The sequence below is a fragment of the Lynx rufus genome, unplaced genomic scaffold, assembly GCF_022079265.1.
Source record: "Lynx rufus isolate CCGP_SWC_20201006 ecotype Redwood Valley unplaced genomic scaffold, mLynRuf1.p SCAF_6, whole genome shotgun sequence".
Classification (NCBI taxonomy): Eukaryota; Metazoa; Chordata; class Mammalia; order Carnivora; family Felidae; genus Lynx; species Lynx rufus.
In genome coordinates, this window is record NW_025814878.1 from 59,329,594 (window position 1) to 59,353,739 (window position 24,146).

General features: G+C 35.4%; 1 protein-coding gene across 1 annotated transcript in view; it reads right to left on the reverse strand.

Moving 5' to 3' along the window:
• The window catches only part of UFL1 (UFM1 specific ligase 1), a 32,940-nt gene extending 9,276 nt beyond the window's left edge, over nt 1–23,664 (reverse strand). The window contains exons 1-12 of the mRNA XM_047102669.1: nt 23,549–23,664; nt 22,127–22,272; nt 21,029–21,057; nt 20,058–20,155; nt 19,248–19,362; nt 17,313–17,443; nt 10,701–10,759; nt 8,490–8,636; nt 6,758–6,933; nt 5,381–5,560; nt 3,059–3,179; nt 729–845 (exon numbers count right to left, since the gene is read on the reverse strand). Of these exons, the coding sequence (XP_046958625.1) occupies nt 729–845; nt 3,059–3,179; nt 5,381–5,560; nt 6,758–6,933; nt 8,490–8,636; nt 10,701–10,759; nt 17,313–17,443; nt 19,248–19,362; nt 20,058–20,155; nt 21,029–21,057; nt 22,127–22,272; nt 23,549–23,625 (1,396 nt within the window). The 5' untranslated portion in view covers nt 23,626–23,664. The remainder of the gene's footprint in view (nt 1–728; nt 846–3,058; nt 3,180–5,380; nt 5,561–6,757; nt 6,934–8,489; nt 8,637–10,700; nt 10,760–17,312; nt 17,444–19,247; nt 19,363–20,057; nt 20,156–21,028; nt 21,058–22,126; nt 22,273–23,548) is intronic.
• Between the last annotated feature and the right edge of the window lie 482 nt (nt 23,665–24,146).

Consider the following 24,146-nt stretch of genomic DNA (forward strand, 5'->3'; position numbering starts at 1 on the left):
ATGTTGTGAAACATCTCGTGAGAATTCCTTTATTGGAGGTTTTCTGCCAACCTCACCCCCTCTAAAACATTTTCATCCTTTTTGTCACGATCACTTTCCCCATTTACGTCAGTTAAGTGCGCTTCTACCAAGCTCCTCAGACTGCATACTTGGTTCTTGAACAGGGCAATACCAACGTTCCCACAGTCAGCTTTTTCCCTAACTCCATTTATTCCTGATTCATATTTTATTTCCAATGTTATCACTTTTTATTTCTTTGCTGCATTTTTGTCTGTGTTGGCCGTTTCCCTTTTGATTATCCATTTTTTAAAATGTATGGATTCATCACTGGGAGACAAGGAAGCAACACAACTATGTGGGGTATTGTCTGAGCATAAAGTGAGGAAGAGAGGCACAGGGATCCATCACTGACAAACTCTGAAATCAGTGATGTGACTATCACAGCTCATGATGTACCTGGGTTATTTATGTGCTCATCTGTGGACTGAGGAGCCAGCAGCAAATTTGTACTTTATGCGATTACTCACAGCTGATACACGCTGGTAACTCAAAACATGAACCATGTTGTTGGGGGCCTGGTGTCATCAACTAAACTGTGTAACTGAAATCTGTGTCCACAGAAACTATGCAAAGCGAGGACTTCTTGTATAAGCGTATACACGTAACAGTACGCATCGTAAGAAAATGTTTAAAATCATGCACAAAGGAAGAGTAATAAAGCTACATACCAGTATGAGATGACTCATCATCACTATCCTCTTCTTTTCTTCCTTTCTTCTTGATTTTTTTAATTTTGTACTCTCTGGCATTGCCACCACCACCTCCTCTCACACTTCCACTGCCCTCTGGTGGAAGAGGATACTCATTAGTCTTCCCTAACTGAATTACCATTTTTAGAATGATGACACTACATTGTCATATTTAACTTTACAGCAGAACAAGAAAAGCCAAGTAATTAACTTTTAGGTGCTACTTAAGGTTGGAGTTTCTTTATTACGAAGTTTTGTAATTCAGTCAATAAAAAATTAATAAAGTACGAAATCCGTTGAACTTGAGCAATTCAGAGAGCCTACCTGCTCTAAATACAGTCTCTCCTTCCTTCTCCAAAGACATCTTTTTCTGTAGCTCTGTCTGGCTTTTTCTTGACCAAACCCATTCCTTTACCTCTTCTTCTACCTTCCCCAAAAGAAATGTGCCCTCATTTGCTCATTTCTGTTACCACAGCCTCATTAATATCTCCATTACAGTATTTCACAAATTTAATTACCCTTGGTTTTGTCTTCTTGGTTGAAAGATTATTACTCATGTTTACAGGAGACATCCTGAGTCTTCCACCACTGAACAAGACAATGAACTCCTTCAGATAGGAAGCATGTCTCACTAATGTTTGTATCCTTGGGGTTAAAGCAATGCTTGACACATTAACAGGTGCTTGATAAATTTTGACCATGACTATTAAATGGGTAAGTGGAAAAACAGAGTTATCCATCACCCATTGGCCAAATAAAGACTAAAAAATACAAATTATGAGACAAACCAAAACACTGTAAATAAAAGTAATCTTAGTGAGGTATTTCTCTACCATTACATATTTACGTTTAAAGTATTTATTCAACAAAATAGAATACTTTCTAATAATGGGATTGAAATACTGAAAAATATTTAAAATATGTTTCTTCATAAAAGATTTCATTTTTCAATAAAGTAAAATGACATATAAACTACAGATCTTTTTCTAAATCCTAAGTACAATTCCTTTAAATTTCATCAAGTCCTCTAATTGTAAGTTCTATTATTTTCCCTTGCTTTTGGGATAGAAAAATATAATTTTCGAAACACAAGTCTAAGGTGAATGTAATTTTTACATTTGGTAATAAATTTCTTATTAGGGAAGACTTATATATTTGACATTGTTCCATGCACTACACCTAAACCATTACAACAGGATAGTACTAACACTGAGATGAAGATCAGATAACTCTGAATTTTTAGAAGGAAATAAAACAGACTAGCTATTCTGACATAAGTACAATTAACTGATTAAGGTAAATTTATATCTTCAAATAATATGATAAAATATGCATGGCTGTGATACTACTATGATTTATGGGAGTAATTTACTTGTCTATTTCCCCCAGAAGAATACAGAGAAATTTCAAAGTATCAAATTGAAAGATTTTGTAGTAAAAGGTTTTTGAAAAGAAACAATCTCAAAGAAATAGAAGTGAGTTCTCACAAATAAAAATTGAAGTTTTTATAACACATCTTCATTATAGTTGGTATTTATTAATGAAACATGTTGAATATCTAATTTCATTAACCTTGATACAGTGCTAGTAAAATTATTTCTACTATATAAAGTATAGAAAATACATGTGCACCTAGAATAATTTCCATTGGCTTTTAATTAAAAAAAATGAAAGAAATAGTATCTCCTTGGGAAATTTATTCATTCAATATTTTATGAGCACCTAAAATACACCAACAAGTGTTCTAAAGACTAGGGAAACAACAATATATGAGATGGACAAGGCTTCCAAACAATAAAACGCATTACAGTGATAAAAGTGATGCAAAAAAACCAGGAGATAATATGATGGAGAGTGACCATGTCTACTATTCCAGGTGGTTAGGGAGGCCTCTCTGAGGAACTGACATTTGAAGTGGAGTTCTGAATGATGAGAAATCAGTTCCCTGATTAGGGAGAGAACATTCAGGTGGAAGGAAGAGCTAGTGGTAACCACAAACTTGCCAAATTTTGAGATTCAAGAAAAAAGGCTACCGGGGTAGAACATAAAGGGTGAGGGAGTGAACAATGGAAGATGGCCAGGTCATGAAAATCATTTAGTTCTGACAAAATAAGAAAGAGTAAGTAATCACTAATATTTCCATTTTCATCATCAAAATTTAATTCATTAGCAAAAGATTTGGTTAATATTAGCAGTAAAGGTAAATCAACCAAATAAAAGAGCTTTCAAAGGGTCTAATAAATGCAGAGTTCACTGCAACTTGTAAAAAACTCATCTTTGAATCTTCTTGATTAATAATAATTTATTACCTGTTGCTTTTCTCCTTCGTTCATCTTTTTTATCCTTTTTACTTGTGTTAATGCTTTCTAAAATGGAGACTTGTTTCAGATCTTCTTCAGTGATTAAATGAACAGGATTATTTTTCATTTCCTGAAATAAAACATGCTTTTCTTGGTAAGCAAAAATATATGGTATTACCAAAAACATAAAAGTTATTTATATTGTCAATCATTATTACTCATCCTGATTATTCTTGTTTGATTTCATTGCTAAGAACTATAGAGCTCTGTCCAACAGCTGACACTCTGAGGTGGTCCCTCCTTGCCAAAGATCAGTCTCTTCCCTTGCAGTTCCTGGCTCTTTGAATGTGTCATCAGCTAATAAGAAATCCTATCTGGTCACTGAAGAATTGATCTCACAACATCAGATGGAATTTGGCTTGTTCAGCCGATTTGGCTTTTTTATTTTTATTTATTTAAAAAAAATTTTTTTTACATTTATTTATTTTTGAGAAACAGAGTGAGACAAAGCGTGAGTGGGGGAGGGGCAGAGAGAGAAGGAGACACAGAATCCGAAGCAGTCCAGGCTATGAGCACAGAGCCTGATGCGGGGCTCAAACCCACAAACTGTGAGATCATGACCTGAGCTGAAGTCAGACGCTCAATCGACTGAGCTACCCAGGCACCCCGCTTTTTTATTTTTTTAACCAATGCTTCATAGGTGGCCCTTGCTCTTTTTCTTTTTGAGGCTCCCAACTCCAATGCCACTTGGATACCTAAGTTTACTACAAAGATTAACAAAATCTACACTCCCAACCCTAACATAATGACCATGTTTGAGTTGCACATTTAGTCATTTAAACTGTTTTTTCCTCTGGACTCATTCTTTACCTCTGCTTTTTTAAAAAATATGTTCAGAATAATGAACTATTTATTTCCAAGTTCAGAAACTGTTTTTCATTATGGGACAGGGCTCTAAATTTGTAGCGACAAAAGTACATTTATTTTCATGTGAAAAATGGTATTTCCCTTTTGGTTTCCTGAAGAAAAATGTTTAGGATGTTACAGTTCAAACAACAGAATCACCTTTTTTTCCTGAAGTTATTTTTGTAGTTGGAGGGAGGAGCAGGAAGAAAGAAAAATTGATGACCATGTTTTTATTTTAATAAAAGATCATAAATAATAATGTAGCCATCTAGCAACTGGTAGCTAATATATACCAGAAATTTTGTATACATCCCTCCTTTATTTACATTTATCTTTAAGAAATGAACCACCATCATCCTTTTTTTTGAAGATATGGAAGCAGAAGGTCTATTTGTCCAAAGTCAAACAGAGAGTAAACAAGTTGAGATTGGAATTCAGGTTTACTGTTGTCAATCCTATGTACTTTTACTCTTCAATGCTGCTTTATTAGCGGGCAAGTCATAGAAAATTATCGTTTTTTTAAAACTACTGGGGTGCCTGGGTGGCTCAGTCGGTTAAGAGTCCGACTTCGGCTAAGGTTATGATCTCACGGTTTGTGAGTTCGAGCCCCACGTTGGGCTCTGTGCTGACAGCTCAGAGCCTGCAGCCTGCTTCGTATTCTGTGTCTCCCTCTCTCTCTGCCCTCTCCCACTCATTCTCTCTCTCTCTCTCTCGCAAAAATAAATAAACATTAAAAAAAATTAAAACTATTAAAGAGCTTAAAAGGAATACAGATGAATACAAATTATTTATATATTTAATAAGCTCTCATGAATTTATTAACAGTCTAAGATAAATGGGCTTGTTCTACCTGTCCGTGAGCAGGCTTTATAAGTTGATGGTATTGCTAACTAGAAACACGACCTGAATATTCGTTAAAGCAGACCTGGCAGGACCTCTGCTTCTTGACAGCACTTGCTCTGAAGAACTAATCAATTTTGATAGCAACAATTTCTTTCCTCAGTAAGTTACCCCATTTGTGCATCCTGAATAGGTAAAATTAATAAGGCTCTGCTAGATTTAGTAAATATATAGTGTAGTGATTGATGGATACACTGTATACTTGTGCATTTAATCCACAGATAACGTTTTTGTGGATTTTAACGTTGGATCAATACCCTTAGGTGACTTAATTGTGAAGTGTATGATTTAGGTGATTTCAATTTATAAAATCAGCTCCCTAAGTTCCAACATACATGTCCTGATGGGAATGAAGAAGGGGAAAACAAATCGAGGAGAAGAGATAAAAAGGAGTAATACATTAAAGGGAAATGAACAGTGTTCATTCCTGGGTATATACTGCTTACCCCATTTTTCAGAAGATGTCAGATGAGTCTAATGTGAAAGTACCGTTAAGATTAGCAGGGGAAAGGAAATCTGGCATACCTTTTCAGCTTTTTGGTGCATCAGTTCACTGAACAGTTCTGTGCAGTTATTTATGAATTTTTCGCTGACTACAACAGTGTCGCTAAAGACTACAGCTGAAGCCTGCTTGCTGAATGCTCTCATCACCTGTTGAAGCAACATTGCAGCATCTTCGACTGATAAAGAACTGGGTAACAGAGGCTAGAATAAGAAAAAGAATGAAAACAAATATAAATATAATATCATACATATAAACCATTTGTTACATATATGCTCTCCCTAGGTGACTTCAAGTCCAGTGGCCTTCAGAACCATCTCTATGCTGATAACCTCCCAAATTATATTTCTGCTTTCATCATCCCTCTGAGCTCTGGAGGTCTATGTCCTACAACTTCCCTAACCTCTCTGCTCATAGGTCTAATAGGCATCTCAAATTTCACATATCCAGAACAACACTGATTGCAGCTGCCACCCCTAGACTCCCAGCTCCTATCCACCTTTCTCCATCATCTCCCCCTCTCAATTAATGGTACTGTTCTCCACTCAGGTGATCAGGCCCCAAACTTTCATGTCACACTCAGTTCCTCTCATAAACCCGCAAACAATTCACCATCAAGTCCTGATACCTTTACCTCCAAAACAGGTTTCTTCTTAGCTCTTTGATGGTCTAAAATTATCATTTTCATTAACTATCTCCCTCTAGGAAACTTTTCTGGACACCACATTCCCAGCAGGTAAAATGGTTTCTGGTATATAAATAGTACTTACTAAAATCTTTTGAATGAATAAACAAACACTTATATCTGGAATCTTTGGAAACTTGTATATTCAAAACAAGGAATTTTCTGCTTTATAAAGAGAATCTGGGCGTTGACGAGTAAATAATGGATTGGCCTCATTTCTTTCTCTTCACCCACTCTTATCTTTTCGGCATAATAAAGGCAGGTCAATACTAAACACTGAAGTAAAACAGTATCAGGGCTAAAGCAGCTCATGTTAATACATGAGCAAAGGCTAATGAATGGATAAAGGATACAACAAATGCTACATTAATGCCTGATGCCAGTAAAGCTGTAAATGCTTAGATAAGACTGTGAGAAATCTCAACAATTTCTGTATGGCAAGACTGATATGAGTGTCATATTGTTTGCTTGTTTGTTTTGAGATTTATGGAATTCTGGATGTTGTCTATCCATATATAAAAGGTCATTCTACCTCAAAAGCTATAAAGTCTTTAAGCAAGATTGAGGTAGTTTTTGCTATAACAATGATTGCTAGAATTTGGCTATAAAGCCAAGACTACTTTTATGTATCCTAATACTTAAAATGGCCACATACTAGTGAATATCAATTGTCCCTGGTTTAAAGAAAAATTAACAAGAAAATGATAAAACATACTGCAATATCAACCCATGTTCCAGAGCTGATGGCTTCCTCTACTGATGCTTCCACTTGATCTACAAGTCCTTGACCAACACAAGCTGCTTTCAAAAACAAGAGTTGTGTAGTCTTGTATCTTTTCTTTATGTAGCTCACAGCATCTGGGATTCCAAGTCTGGACAAAGCATCAAATTCTAGACATAAATCACAAATAGAATTAGAAAAGAATTCATTGGAATATAACTGTCATTCACACCTTTTAAAAATCTTAGAACGAATTAAGTTCTTCCAACACCTATTCTTTGTGAATGCACTATATTCTATTTTTCTTTTTTTTAAAGAATAAAGCATAGAAATGTACCACAGCCTATTCCCTGGTTAGGCTACCTTCCCAAATTTTTATTACTAAACGTATCTGTAGAAAAATTAGTTCAAATTCTTCCTCCATCCCAGCTATGTCACTCCCTCTCCAACTGAGGGGTCAAAAGGAAACATGAGAACTACAGAGCAATAAAGTAGAAATGGGGCTTAAGAGAAATGTAATAATTTAAGTTAAGAAACAAAAAAGCAATTTATTTTGCTTATTTTTTTTTTTAATTTTTTTTTTCAACGTTTATTTATTTTTGGGACAGAGAGAGACAGAGCATGAACGGGCGAGGGGCAGAGAGAGAGGGAGACACAGAATCGGAAACAGGCTCCAGGCTCTGAGCCATCAGCCCAGAGCCCGACGCGGGGCTCGAACTCACGGACCGCGAGATCGTGACCTGGCTGAAGTCGGACGCTTAACCGACTGCGCCACCCAGGCGCCCCATATTTTGCTTATTATAGTAACTAAAGGAATCAGACAATTTAGGACAAAGTAATTCTCTATTTAAACTAGTAAGGGATTTAGCATATAAAACAAAAGTTAAAAAAAAAAACTTCAGTTTACAGCCATTAAAGTTATTGGAGATAGCTACTGTTCTCTTTATCCCCAAATAATCATATTTCAGTAAATTAATTATAACGAAGTTCTAACCCAAGTTCATGGTTGAAGAAACAAAAGTACATTACAGAAAGCCAAGAAAACATAAGTGCAGCCTAGTATTCTAGCATACATTTAAATCGCTTGAACATTAATGTCTCATAGGTTTATCACTGAGAAAGGAACTGAACTCTTACATGATTTGAGTTGGACTATGAAACTGATCAAACTAACTGAGCAATATCTATCTATATATAGTGAGCTACATATTTATGTATGTGTGTGTGTGTATGAGTGTGTGTAATATGTATGTGTATATATATTTGCTAACTGTTTTAATGACTAAATTCAATCTACTTTACCCAAATGACAGAACCCTAGAAACAGAATTAAGAATAATTTCAGGTTTTCTGAAGGAGTGGATATCTAATAAAAATGAACACTGTAAAGTTGATAGCCAATAAGTCAAGCTGATAGCCAAGATTATGTAATTAAACAACTGGGCAACTTCATAAAATATACTTGAAGGTGTAACAGTATTATATCACTGGAACATTGGGAGCAATCAATACAAGCTTTTGGCCTTTCTATGTTATAACTGTTCAATAACTATGAAATTAAATTCAATTCCAAAATCAACAAAAACCTGCGTGTGACTACTTTTATATTCAAAGAAAAACTTTATAATTTGCTGGAAACAGTAAAGTGTGTACTCCCAGGACTAATACAATACTAAGAATGTGTGTAGTATTAGTTTTAGTTTCAAAGGAAAAAAGAAACAGTTACCTAGATAGCCATTCTGCCTGAAAAAGGAATCCACCCAAGTACTCTGTGTTCTGGAGTAAATGTCAGGAACAAACACCGCCTTATCCTGTCTCCCACCAACCACAGTACCTCGTAAACGTCCACTATTAACAAGTTCCTCAAGCACAGCTTAACAAAACCAAACAAATAGAAATAAATCAGAGCAGGTATAAATGTCAAAAAGTAAAATACTATTTCACAAGTTAGTTACTCTTACCTTAGAAAAAAGCAACTTAAAGTTTAAATTGCATAAATGAAGACATTATATTTTAGACAAAACTTTCCTGTCATTTATAAGAATATACTGAGGTCATAAATTCAGGACATTCTGGCAGCTAGCTAAAGGTGCTGAACTTGAACTAGTTAATACTAACGTTGAATTTTTTAGTTAGAGTAATTTTGGGGAAAAATCATGCTATTATTTATCTTATGATATGTTTGAGAGTGGATGACTAAATGCTTTGAGAATAATTAATATGCAATCACTGGTGTTACTAAGTTTAATTTTCTCATATTTAGAAAACTCAGCATACATGGACCACATTAGAATAAACTCTGTGAAATAAAGTCATGACAATTTTTATAAATTATTACATTTTGACTGTTTAAATTGAAGCAACACTTGTAGAAGTATAATGCCATGGTTAAGAGGATCAATCTGGATCTAAACACCCTAAGTCTAAACCTCAACTCTGTCACTTACTGACAAAAACCATGCAAGTCATTTAGTTATGCCTCAATTTTCTCAGCCATGAAACAGGGATATAATAACAGGCTCATGGAGTTATTGTATTCAAATTAAGTGTTTAGAACAGTAGCTGGCATATAATAACTACTCAGTAAATGTCAACTAAATATCATCACAAACACCACTGTCATCAATCATCATCATCATCAAAGGACTGATGCCAGTCTGAGAACTGGATAGCACTGCCATTAACATAAAATAGATGCTTTTTATTTAAATGAGAATATTTAACTAAACATGTTGTTAAAATATCAAAATCCCCTGAAAAAAACAAGCAGATAAGGAGTTACTTCTAAGTGAATCAGCAAGCACAGTCAAAAGATGTCTGGCAAAGAAATGTTTATGAAAATTAGCCTTTCCCAGAAATAAAAATTAGTTTACATATGAATTTCAGGACTGCAATGCTGAGTAAATTAGGGTACATTAGAAAAGTAGATTTTTTCAACATACTGCACACATAATTTTAAATTCTGTGACTATACAACGCAAATGTGTGTTAAAGACCAAAGTCAGCAAGTTATCAATTATTATTTGAAGAACTAGACATGATAATGAAACCCCACCAATCTCCAATTAGATTCCAATTATGTTACATTTTAAATTTCTCTTAAAATATTTAACTCCACATGCTGAAAAATATAGTGAATGAAAATTATGTTTTGGTTTTATACATGAATTTCTTTTCCATTCTTCATTTTAATTCTTCTATTTGCACAGATACCTGAGCTGAAAGATTATGTCATTGTTTTTAAAAATTATTCCAGCAAAGCTTTAAAAACACCCCTTCTGATAAGAGCTTCACAAACACACACATAATACAGGTAATGAACCAAGACTATTTTGGAGATATTACAATGCTGTCTGAATGCTAAAAATATATTTTTATTGGTATTATTATCTTTGTAAAAATTTTTTACTTTTTATTTTAAAAATCATTCATTCATTCATTCATTCATTCATTCATTCATTTTTTGGTAAGTTCTATGCCTAATGTGGGGCTTGAACTCATGACCCTGAGATCAAGAGTCACATGTTCTAATGACTAAGGCAGCCTGGCACCTCTATAAAAATTTTTTAGACAAATATTATTTACTTTCATGTTACAAAATATAGTAAAAATCTGTAAGAAACAAAGTGAAAATTATTCTTAATCCTACAATTTTAAATCTTTATGAATGTATATGCGTAGCAGTATTCTACACACACACACACACACACACACTTTTTTTTTTTCATTTCACTCCTCTGGAGGTAAGCCAACACTAAATGTTTGATGGATATAACAGATAGATATGTACATGAAAATTGGTATATTTCAACTAGAAATATTTCAGTTATGTAAGTTTTAACATTAGTGGAAGTAAAAATATGAAAAATTAGTAAGTTTTACAGTAATAGTCTAATAAGCAGCTAATTAAGTGACATATAATTTAAAGTAAACTCACAGTAAAGCAGCTGCTCTTGAAATCCATATTTTGAAATGAGAGAATTCACTGCTGTAGGCCTTTACGAAAAGAAAGAAAAAGAACTTCTTACTCATTATACAGTTACACATATTTATGAATTAAAAAAATAACTAGGATAACGAGTTTATGAATAACACCAATTAATATAAATTTTTTTTAATGTTTATTTATTTTTGAGACAGAGAGACAGAGGATGAGCAGGGGAGAGGCAGAGAGAGAGGGAGACACAGAATCCAAAGCAGGCTTCAGTTTCCAAGCTGTCAGCACCGAGCCTGACTCAGGACTTGAACTCATGAACCATGAAATCATGACCTAAGCTGAAGTCAGACGCTTAGCCAACTGAGCCACCCAGGCACCCCAAACACCGATTAATGTGAAAGACAAAAATAACACCACATTTTACATCCTTAATCAGAATTACACTACTGAAGTTCCAGGGGGAACTGATCTGTCTCCACAATTCAGGATCAATTTACTTTCTTACCAACTTTCCACCTCTGATTTAGTAATACTTGATCTGCCTTTACTTTGTTTTCTTCATTCTATTCTTTCTGGGAGGCTCTTTCCCCACCTGGGAATAGTCAAGTGAATGTTACAGGATTCTGCTTTTGAAGAAAAATGAAATCTTGTATGTAATGAAAGGAATTTGGAATGAAATACTCCTAGGTTAGGTGGATCACTAGGAGGGATCCACTTAAAATGTTCCTTTTTGCTTATCACTATTTTCTATAATGACTACATATGTCTTTTTAAAGAAAAAAACATTTAATGAGGTATACTTTACGTATCATAAATCCCATCAATTTTACACAATTAAGTCATTTTAATAAATTTATGAAGTTGAGGAACAATCACTAATAGTTCTCGAGTCTTAAAATGTTTCCATCACCCAAAAAGTTTTATTATAGATATCTGTAGTTAATTCCTGCTTTCACCCCTAGTCTTAGAGAAACTGATCTGCTTTTGGCCTCTATAAATTTGCCTTTGTAGAAATTTCACATAGATGGAATCTATATGTGGTCTTTTATGTCTGGTTTCTTTCACTGAGCATGGTTTTGAGGTTTGTACATTATGGAGCATGAATCAGTATTCATTCCTTTTTAATGATGAATAGCATTCCACTGTATGGAGATACCACATTTTGTTTATCCATCCATCAGTTGATGGACATTTGGATTATTTCCAGTTTGGGGCTATTATGAATAATGCCACTATGAACATTTGTGTTCATGTCTTTGTGTGGACATATCTCTTCATTTCTTTTGGGTAGATCCCTGTGAGTCCTTTTCTTTTATAGTAATTATCTTTTAAATAAGGGAAAATATAAAGAAAATGACGTAGACTTTCTTTTTTCTGACTTTATATATTTTCCCTGTTTAAGTCAATTATGCCTGTGTTCTGGTTTGGGTTTAGTCTATGTTTTTATTTTTATGCATATAATTAAGAGACTTTTAAGTTATTCCAAGTAACTCAATCATCTATTGTTGATTATTCAAGATGTTATAAATTTTCTCTATGACAAACTGGGAGAGCAAAAACATTTGTCTGAATATTGAATTGATATTTAAAACCCCTATGTTTGGGAATTTTTGACTAAATCATTATTTTTACCAAATTCTTATGTAGGTTAATTTGTTTTTCATTAAATTGCTTTACCCTACTTTTTCAGCTAAATTATCTAGAATCCCTAAACCAATTAGGTCCATTTAGGTGCTCAGTGAAGTTTGCTCTCCTCTGTTTATAATCATTACAACTTTCTCATGTTTTGTTTTTTTTGTGTGTCTTCTGTTCCCTTCCACCTGAACACATCCCTACAAAAATGTAGAGGGCTCCTGGAAGGACTTTATCTTAAAATTTCTGGGCTCATAACATATTGTGGGTGTTCAGTAAATGTTTAATCGAATTTCACATAATTGCTAGCTTTTTTTTGTACACTAAAACTTAGCTGTTGAATTTCTATTTCAATTTGGAATACAATGTAGTTTGGTATACCTACATATCTCGCTCTTATAATTATTTCCTACTCTTCTTTCTGGCTATCTATAACAACAACAAAAACCTTTTTTAAATCAGAGATGGAGGTGTTTTCTCTGAAGTTAGACCAGGAAAGTGGGGTAGTTCCTTATATTTGAGAGACAAATATGACAATATGGTACCTTAAGTGGAACTATCTGGAAGCCACAGAGCCTAGCAACATCTTTTAAGGCTCAGAATTTATTTTTCTCTCATGGTTTGATAATGCCTCTACACAGAGAAACTCAGGGCTAGTATGAGTCAGAAAAAATATTATTTGCTGAACCTGATGATAACTACACTCACCACAATACTTAGCCAAAGAAAAAAGATAAATGTTTGTCAATAAGAAAATATAATTTTAGTATTTTTAAAAATGTTTAGTTATTTATTTGAGAGAGAAAGAGAGCATGCACATGCACACAAGCAGGGGAGGGCAGAGAGAGAGAGGGAGAGAGAGAGAGAGCGCATCCCAAGGAGGCTCTGTGTTGTCAGCATACCCCCCTCCCCCAGCATGGGTCTTGATCTCACAAATCACAAGGTCATGACCCTGAGGTGAAATCAAGAGTCAGACACTTAACCAACTGAGCTACCCAGGTGTCCCTATATTTTTAATTTTTTAATTTTCTGACCAAGTAATATATATAAAGAGCACAAAAGTTACAAAACTGAATGAAGCCCCCTCCATTTTTATCACTCAGCTACCCAGTTCTTTTCCCAGAAACAACTACTGTTACCAGTTTCTTGTGTTAGGAGGGTGATTTGGTGCAAGCTGTCATAGCCTGTATGGAGAAAGGAGAGCATCCACATAAGGAAGAGAGGTGTAGCAGCAGTGGGAGCTCAATCACATAAAGGGGAATTAATTAAATAAGTAAACATATCTGACCCTTGAACAACGTGGATTTGATCTGCATGGGTCCATCTTATACATGATTTTATATACACACACACACACACATATATATGACAGTACTATAAGTGTATTTTCTCTTATGATTTTCTTAATATTTTGTTTTCTCTAGCTTACTTCACCATAAGAATATGGTATATAATACATAAAACATACAAAAGATGCATTACTCAACTATTTGTCATTGCATTGGTACGGTTTCTGGTAAACAGTAGGCTGTTAATAGTTAAGTTTTTTGGGGGGGGTCAAAAGTTATTTGCAGATTTTCAACTGCAATGTGGGTGGGGGGTAGATGCCCCTAACGTCTGCATTGTTCAAGGATCGACTGTATATTAAGAATAATGGGAGCTACATTTCTCATGGTCAAAGAAGGGAGTTGCAAATATGGAAAAGGAGACAACTAGAACAAAACTAATGGAGGTTTGGAAGGGAACTGGGAATATCAGTGTGAACTCATGGTTTTTGATAAACATATAGATATAGAGAGGGGTGTATACACATGTGCATGTGCATCCCTTAACTTGTCTGCTGAGAGGGCTTGGGAGCAGTGACAAACAAACAGCAATAAGCAATTTAGTGTCCAGATCTGTAAATAGTACACTAAAAAGACCTAGGGTTCTTTGGGGAAATGGCTGATTCCAGGGATGGGACAAGGAAAATATGAACTGAGCCTTTCTGTTGTACCAGAAAGAAATGCTCCAAGAATGATGGAGACATATTAAAGGACACAGAGTACAGCCTGAAGCATGGGCCAATAGCTAAATCAGAGCCCATTAAAAAATATCTAAGTAATGATAATTATAAATTTTAATCCAATGAATAAAACAGGGAGCCAGGAGTCCATAGTGATTTATAGAAATAAATAAACTGAAAGTTTGATAAAAAAGAGGATCACTTACCTGATCTCAAACTGCCCTCCCCAAAAATACTTAATTATAAGGGAAAAACAAGTATTTTTATGAAAAGCCTAACAGACATCTGCTTATTAAGAAGTTATAATGTACATCATCAGTAACTACAAAATCTATACTGTTTACCACCTGATAGGATTCAATGACAAGAACACACAATTACTTCAGTTATACTCCTGTCAAAGATGCATAACCTGAATATCAGAATGAAAAAATAGCAAACAAAACTGAACATTTTACAAAATAAGTGGCCTGTGGTCTTCAAATTGTCAAGGTCACCAAAGTAAAAAAAAAGACCAAGTAAGTGTTCCAGATTGAAGGTGACTAAGGAGACATGACAATCAAATGCAATGTGTGATTCTGAACTGGATCCTTCACTATAAAGGATATTATTGAAAAAACTGGTAAAACATGAATGAGATCCAAGGAGTGGATGGTAGTAATGTACCAATGTCAATATTTTGATGTTTGTATTACAGTTATGCGATTGTACAGGACAATGCCCTTATTTTAGGACACACAGACTAGAGTATTTGTGGTGTTGGGACACTCTGTCAGGAACTTCCTGTCAAACAGGACAGAAAAAAAAGGTTCTCTTGTAATTTTTCTGTAATTGTGAGATGATTAAAAAAAAATGGTTGCATTAAATTGCAAGCTCTGTCCTCTAACCTAGTCTTTTATACCAGTGCCTTAAATGTATTAAGTACTCAAAAATGCTGTGATTTGCTGAATGACAAAAATAAATCACTGTGACTGCCATGTAAAAAAAAAATGTGCTGGAAGGTAATGAGAGAAGAAGGGAGACTGATTAGAAAGCTACTAAAATAGTCCAGTTAAAAAAATGGACTAAAGTGGGGGGAATGGTCATAGGGAAAGTATATAAATATTTAGAATACAGAATTCAAAAGCCTTTGTGTTCTGAAAAAGGGGGCGATGAACAAAGGATGATGTAAAGGAGCACTCCCAGGTTTGTGGCAAAACCAACTGATAATAACATTTACTAGTAAAATGGAAACAAAAGTGGAAGAATAAATTCAGGTGTTGTGGGGTGGGGTAGCTCAGTGATAGTGAGTTATTTTAAATATGCTGAATTAGAGGGACTTCTAAAATATTTCAATACAGATGTGGGGTGGGTAATAGAAGTCTGAAATTTAAAAGAAAGGTAGGGCACCTGGGTGGCTCAGTAGGTTAAGCATCCAACTCTTGATTTTGACTCAGGTCATGATCTCATGGCTAGTGAGTTCAAGCCCAATGCTACTCTGATAGTGCGGAGCCTGCTTGGGATTCTGTCTCTCCCTTTCTCTCTGCCCCTCCCACACACAGACTCTCTCTCTCTCTCTCTCTCTCTCTCTCTCTCAAAATAAATAAATAACTTAAAAACAGAAAGGTAAAGTCACCTAGGAAGACAGTGATGGACTAAGAAGAAAACATGGCCTGAAACAAAACTTTAAAGGGTAGAGAAAGGAGAAAGAGACAGAAAAACGTGCCATATAAGGCACAACCAAAGGAGTAAGAAGAAAGCAGTAAAGTGCAGTATTAAAACAACAACAACAAAAGGAATGACAACATTTCAAGAAAGAAAGAAGGAAGAGGTAACTGGAATTAAATGGTGCTGCAAAGTCAAGTAAAACAAGGGCAGAAAGTATCCACTAGAGTTCATGACATTGACATTATTGCTTTGTAAGTTGGTAGAAGCCAGATGGACGAGTTGAGAAGTGACAGAGGTAAGAAAATCGAGATAGTAAATATAGACATCAACTCTTGAGAAGGTTCACTTTATGGAAACAAACAAAACAAGATGGTAGATGGCATAGAATATGGGGTTGAGAGAGGTTTGACTGTTTTAAAATGGGAGAAATCTGGACATATTTAAATACTGATGGGATCCAAAAACCACTGAGATACAGTTAATGACACAGGAGAGAGGAGATAATTAAGAATGTAGGTTTTCTTAATTCTATATTAGAGTGTCACTCAGGCTCCAAACATTTCAGAAATTCTCACTTTAGAAAAGTTAAAGTGATTTTGAAATTAACACTGTTATTCATTTGAGCTGTAGAATGTTAAATATTTAGTAAAAAGGGTTCTAAAATCATCTAGCCCCATCTGAGGCTCGAAGGACTTACTTATGTGACTGACTTATCTGCTGCAGCTCATGTGGTTATTACGCAATAGAATGAGGACTTCTTACTTTAAACCGCAAGCTCTTTCCGTATCCCAGGATGACTCTATATACTGATTTGGGTATTCTGCAGACCTGCATCTGGGGTCATGAGGATGATTAAGGTAGGGAGTGGGAGGATGTGGGTTGAAGAGAGTTTGGCTACATTCTGGGGCTCTGGAATCTTCATTCCCAGAAGCTACCTACCCTTCTATATGTCTAAAATCCTAGAGTCCTGAATGAAATTTTAATTAAAAAAAAAAAAAAAAAGAAAAAGCAAAAAGAAAAGAAAAAATACCTGATAGAACAGAAAAAGCAAACCATGATCAATGAAATATAAAAATATACATAATTTATTATTATTATTATTTACTTTGAAAGAGAGAACACGAGCAGGGAAGGGGCAGAGAGAGAGAGAGAGAGAGAGAGAGAGAGAGAATCCAAAGCAGGTTCCATGCTGTCAGCACAGAGCCCACCGTGGGGCTCAAACTCATGAACCATGAGATCATGATCTGAGCTGAAGTCAAAACTTGGATGCTTAAACCAACTAAGCCACCCGGGTGCCCCAAAATACACATACTTTAAAACAGGCTTACCGGGTAATAGCACTGAACAGTCCACGGATGCGTGCTTTATGTCGAGCTACAAAAGCTTCAGTAAATATTACTCCTCTGTTATCAAGATCAATGTGTCCATTAATAATTCTACCTAGTCGCTGCGTTAGTGCCTGAGGGTAAAATGTGAATTTTTATTAATTTGAAAGAACAAAATTCTAAATATACATTTGTATAGCCTTATTAAAGGTACAATGCATGCTGTTGTTGTATTAACCACATGGTTGAGAAATTTCAACAAGCACAAATTTATAGGATGTATAAGCTAAAATGAAGATTTAGGATCTAGGAAACTTCAAAATCTCACAGCAGGGCAAAGAACCGAATGAGTCAAATAGATATGTTAAAAGGCTTAGCTACATGGTAAGAAGGGCTTTTTCTAATGTAAAATAAAATTGAATGATTAATCAATTTTTCTAGATATAAGCAGCCTGAAACATAGACAGTAAGACATATACATGGGTCTTGAAGACTCTATCTGGAGCTGAGTAAAATAAATGAGTATTCACTGTGTAAAATAAATGTTATTCCAAGATTCTGAAACCTAGGCAAACGTAATAACTAAAAAGTTACCTTCTCTGACGCAATTATCAATAAGTTACTTGTGCCCAGAGATCTATACTAGCAGACATGATTTCCTGGTAACCCCAAGAGAGTATTTCTCCATAGCTACATTATGACTGGGGTCAGGTACATCTGAAATAAGTCTGGACATATTTCACATCCCAAGATAAGTTAAAACTACTCAAGGCAGCCTGGCTGATAGTTTTCTGGTATAAAAAAATGCATTTCAAACCATTTCTTCAACATTTATTTATTTTTGGGACAGAGAGAGAGAGACAGAGCATGAACGGGGGAGGGGCAGAGAGAGGGAGACACAGAATCAGAAACAGGCTCCAGGCTCCGAGCCATCAGCCCAGAGCCTGACGCGGGGCTCGAACTCACGGACCGCGAGATCGTGACCTGGCTGAAGTCGGACGCTTAACCGACTGCGCCACCCAGGCGCCCCTCAAACCATTTCTTAATGACTTTTTAGAATACTGCCTGTAATATTCAGAAAAACTAGAACTGAAAAATGTTAAGAAACCATATATATTTCCAAAATGTGTCAACAGCACAGTTTTATATGAAATCATTTGGGGCTGTTCTGATATCTTTAAACAGTGTTCTAAAAATTTATTTTTTGACTTTCTGTGATCAACATATATTTGCTCACTTAAAATAGAACTTAGGCTCCTGATATGCTCTGTAAAACAGATCTGTATTCAAATTGTATTTTAGATGCAATTATAGGAAGTCACTCTCTTAAAATGAGTTAGTAAATCTGTTTGTATTATAAATTAATCTCATGCAATTATGGTTTGGTAAATTTTTGTAAGTTGGATTTTCTTAAAGAGATATATACCTAAAAAGAGATTTGGCTTTTCCCTTATTTATTCCAGTAAATACAAAACAAAACCATCATTTATTGAGTACCTCCATTGTGCCAGACATCTCACTGATATACCATATATATAACCTTATTGAAGTCTATGAAAAAGACAATTATTCCCATTTTAAAGATACGGAAATTCAAGTACAAGAGAGGTGAAATAATTTTCCTAACATTGAATAACTAAACAGTGGCATAAGCAGAATAAAATCAAAGTCTGTTTAACTTCAAAGCACATGCACTTTCCAGTATACAAAATGAATGTCTATAATTCTAAAATGGCAAACTATTTTAAGAACAAAGAAATAATCATTTCTAAATGGTCTGTCTCATCAGAGCCATCAATGTATTGGAAGCATCCCCAAAATATACAACTACATCAATAAACACTTGCAAAAAGTTAATGGTACGAAAGTCTAGTTTTTTTCTTCCAATTAAAATTCTTTATTTATCTGAAAAGACACTAAGCTATTAAGAAAAAGTACCTGTGTCAGAAAGTTTCCAGGAAGATCATAGGTCTTACATAGTTCTGATATGGTGACCTGACCACTTTCTTGCAATTTATCATTTACCTCTTCTGCTAACCGATCCAAATAGTTGCTAATAGTTAAAGAAAAAAAAATTACAATTATTTTCCTCTTTTATGTGCAATAAGGTATGCTCACAAAATAATGAATAAGGTATGTTTAGGTAAACATAAGTCATTATTCATATTCTGAAAATTATTTTTCTTATCAATGTAATTAATGTAAGGTTAACCAAATGATAAATGCTGGGATTTTTTTAACTATGTAAATTCTGCATTTTTCATTAATATTTTTGGAACAAATTTGCTTTCGGAATTAAGATCATAGAGGAAAGATTGTAAGAATTACATTTATGCTGCTTTAATAGAAAAAAAATCAAAGTTTTTATTATTCCCAAGTACTCCAATTAAGCACTTACTTTTTTTTCTTTGAGAAAGAGAAAGAAAGTGAGTGGGAGAGGGATAGAGGGAGAGGCAGAGAGAGAATCTTAAGCAGGTTCCATGCTCAGCATGGAGCTGAGGCAAGGCTCAAATTCATGACCTTGATATTGTGACCTGAGCCAAAAATGAAGAGTGGGACGCTTAACCGACTGAGCCACCCTGGTGCCCCAAGCACTTACAATTTAAATATAATGATCCTAAAAATGAAAATCAGCACTTGAGTTCTAAATAAAATGCCAAACTGGTCACAATTGTTCTAAATTTAAACACTATGGAAAAAAAAAAAAAAAAAGAAACACAAAAAAGTGCTCCTAAATATTGTACTTACTCATCTATCAGTTGTCCCAGAACTAGCTGAACATGCTTTTCTGATTTTACAATGTCACCAATTCTACTTTCAATATGAGTCAGATCCACATTAATTACCTGGAAAAAAAATAAAATTCTATTAGGGATAAGTTCATATTGTTTCTTAAGTTTGAAACTATATATTAGAACATTTTTTTCTATGACTTTTATTTTTATTTTTTTAGTTCATTTATTTTAAGAGATAGTGTGAGGGGGATAGGGGCAAAGAGAGGGAGAGAGAGAATTCCAAGCAGGCTCTGCACTGTCTGCACAGAGCCTGATGTGGGGCTCAAACCCATGATTGGTGAGGTCATGACCTGAGCTGAAACCAAGAATCGACAGAGCCACCCAGGTGCCCCAACCTATCTTTTTAAAAACTTACTTTCTCTTAGATGAATTTCAAATTAATTTGAAATACTGTCAAAAGTCTCAGTCAAATAAAAATTAGAGGTTTATTGCTTATTTACTTTCATTTCTGAACAACTACATTTTCACTTGTTAGCAAAGTTTGCATTAAGAAACTGTATTGTCATATAATAGGCAGGATTTGCACAAGATTTTCCAGCTTCTTGGATATAGTGTAACTTGTTGATGACATGTGCTCTTATATTTTATAAAAATATCTTCTTCTTTTTAAAATATTTCTTTACTCCTTCCATATACTAAAGTAAACATGAACATTATTTTTCTCCCTAAATACTTAAACCCTGTTACAATGAAAAATCATAACTATGAGTTTACTTGGTAAAGAATAAGCAAATAACTAAGAAAGAAGAACTTATTAAATCAATTCAGTATGTCAGAACTTATTAAATTAATTAAATATATTAGTGTGGGATATAAAACTATTTCTTCACAGATATACAAAATAAGATACCAGTATTAGTGAATTCTTAAGTCATAGTATCAAAAAATTGAGAAAGGAAAAAAATTTATAAATTAAAAATGTACCTGTTGTAGATCAACAATGTTTACTCGACCTTTAAAGAAAAGACATTCATTGACTTTAATTCACGTGTAAGTATACACCAGACAAAAACTGTAAATTTCAATAGATTTACATCTTGGACAGTTGAAGTCCCCCGTCTTCAAAGCACATAAAGCTACAATAATTACTGTTTTCAAAAGCAAACCATTAGCTGAATACATCCTCATGGCTGAAGGCACAGGCAATAATTTATTTTTGAAGTTTCATTTGTCACATTAGGCCAATAACAAACATCAATTGATTGATACACAATTTGGCCAGATCTATGGATTTAAGATGGACTTCCCTGGCAGAATTTATCTATTGTACCAAAGTGATACTGACAATTAAGTTCGGATGAACTCATTTAAAACATTTTTGGAATGAGTAGATTTCCATGTATTGGCAAAAGAAGTCTGTCAAGTATTCCAAATTATAGCTAATATTTTATTAGCAATATGGAGGAAGATGAACCAACACCAAGGGTATATCTGATAACATCTAATGAAGAGCTGTTTTCATAGTTGCTTATATTTTAATCAAAGTGTTCAAATTTGCTCAGTAGTTTGTTCAAATTAAAAAAAAGAAAAAAACTTTTTTATATGCTTATAATTGCATTTCCCATGATATATAGCTATAGCACCATATCGTTTCCTAATCTGCAAATACTTAAAGGTAAGTTTTTTTTTAAAAAGTGGCAGTATAGCTCTGATTTTCAACAATCTACAATCCTTCAAAATCTCTGTTCTCATTTCATAATTACCACCTGATAATAGAGAGCTAAGTACCCTCCCTTGCGTCATGCAATAAATTCATGAACTGTGAATAGGAACAGTTGATTAATTCACACACAGAACACATAACTCATAATAATAAAACATGCTATTTTGTAAAGTGACGATATTTGACTTCATTTAAATTATATGATCTTTACCTGAAGCTATTAAAAACATTAACGCTGATTTCCATATTAACTATTGAGAAGAATGTCCCACATCCTCCAAATAATTTATTAGTTATGTTTTATAAGTTTTTTCCCTCTTCCAAATAACCAGAAGAAAAAAAACTAAGGAATTACTTACCTCCTCGGACATGTAGCTCATCTCTCATTTCTTTACTAATTTGGGCTGGAGTAATATATTCCTTCCCATCAAGTGTGTGAACTACATCTAGCTGTTTCTGAGCAATCAATTTATTCACAATCTCAATGCAGTTCCGCTCTGACAACCTGAGGAAAACAAGAAGTTTTAAAATGCACTTGATACATTTGGTGCTTAACAAACTTAACAATGTATGAACTTTTAAAAAAAGTTTGGGTAAAAAGTCACTAAGATCTACATTACAAAATCTGTATCTTTGATTAGTATAACCATACTGATTCAATGTGTTAAAACACACACACACACACACACACACACACACACACACACACACACACACCCCTCTTGGGAGTAAGCAGGTTTACATAAACTTAAATCATGTACCTAACTGGTACAAACCATTCTATTACAGAATTTCAAGTCTGCTCTCTCCTACAGGCCTGCTTGTACCCTTCAAATCTGAATAGAAAAGTTAGCACATATAATTTAGGTAGCACATATAAATTAGGTAGCCCTACTTTTACTTCAATTCCCAGTTTAAGTTCAGTAAAAAAACCAAAACCAAACAAACCAGAATTTTCTTTAAGTGTATAATTGCCTACTACTATTGGTCTGTAGGCAGGGGATATGGCCTAGGAAAACCATGACTGCAACTGTTATCCAAGCTCTTAAGTATGTGCCCTAGTTTGCCCTCAGTACTACAAAATACAGTATTAAGGGATTAAGGTCTTCAAGCCCCATTGGGAACAAAAACATCGAAGTACGAGATAGTCAATGGATAAAAAAGGATTCTATCAACATTGTTTATGTGTTCTGTAATATTAAAAAGCAGAGTTAGGGTGCCCAGGACACAATCCCGCCAAGGTTGGTGGGTTTGCAAGAAATGTCAGTGTCTGGGAGTTCTTAAAAATGACGGATGGGACCATGGGTCTGGCCTGGCACACTCTCCTGGTGGACAAAAAAGGCAAAATGTTTAAAGTGTCAACACGGCATTTACAAAGTACTGCATTTTGTTGTTGCCTCTCCCTTCCAGCTCATTCTATGTCAGGAAGTGCATAATAATCAATGATGCCATAGGGGGTTGGGTAAATAAGGATCTGAGGGACACTCTTAAGACAGTGAGAAATCAACAGCTTCAGCCATCAAGAGGGCGGGGCGCGGCAGCACTAGGCTGGGGCATGGCTGGGGGCGGGGGATGGTCCGGGGCGTAGTAGCTTTCGGGTTTCAAAGCTGGGAACTATACTTGGAACTGCAATCCAGGCTCGGGGAGGAAGGTGAGGGCGAAATCGGTGACACAGCCTGGGAAGGTGCGGGGTCCAGAGCCAGGGATCTGCGGCCTCAGATCTCGGCGTGACTACCCAGGGGCTATTTTGGATTCTGCAACGAAAAGGGAGGGTCAGGCACCTCTGTGTGGCCTCGGCGAACTGCGCCCGCTGAAAGTCAGCCGCCAACCGCCTGATCTCCTCCCAGGCGTCCGCCATCCCGGCCCTACTCGCAGAGGCTCCGAAGAACTGCCGACACGTCAGCCTAAAGGAAGCGGGAGCCGAGGCGGAACGGGCCGCGCGGAGGGACAAGAGACTCCTCCCCCGACGCAGATACCGAACGCGCGCGCCCCGCTCCGGCAGGGACGGGCCGGAACAGCTTCAGCCCCGCCCACCTCACGTGGCGGGGAGCGTCCTGCTTGTTGTGAGGCGGAAGGGCCTTGTTTGGGAGCCAGGTGGCTAGGTTCCTGGAATACTGCAGGCGGGATGCAGGGGGCTCAAGTTAGTAAAGTGTTACTTTAGGTTTTTGTATTGTCAATAGTGTTTCAGAGCAGTGTTGATCAAATTAACTACTTTTATTTTTCTTGTGCCCTTCATTTGTTTTTGGGGGAGGAAAGGGGGAGGATATGTGCCTGTGCCTGCGATTAGTATTTCTTCTTCCCTGGCTATTAAGGAGTAGTCCGTAGTGAATTATGTTAATTTTCATATGGACACAGAGCAATTGTACCTTTTGTGTGACA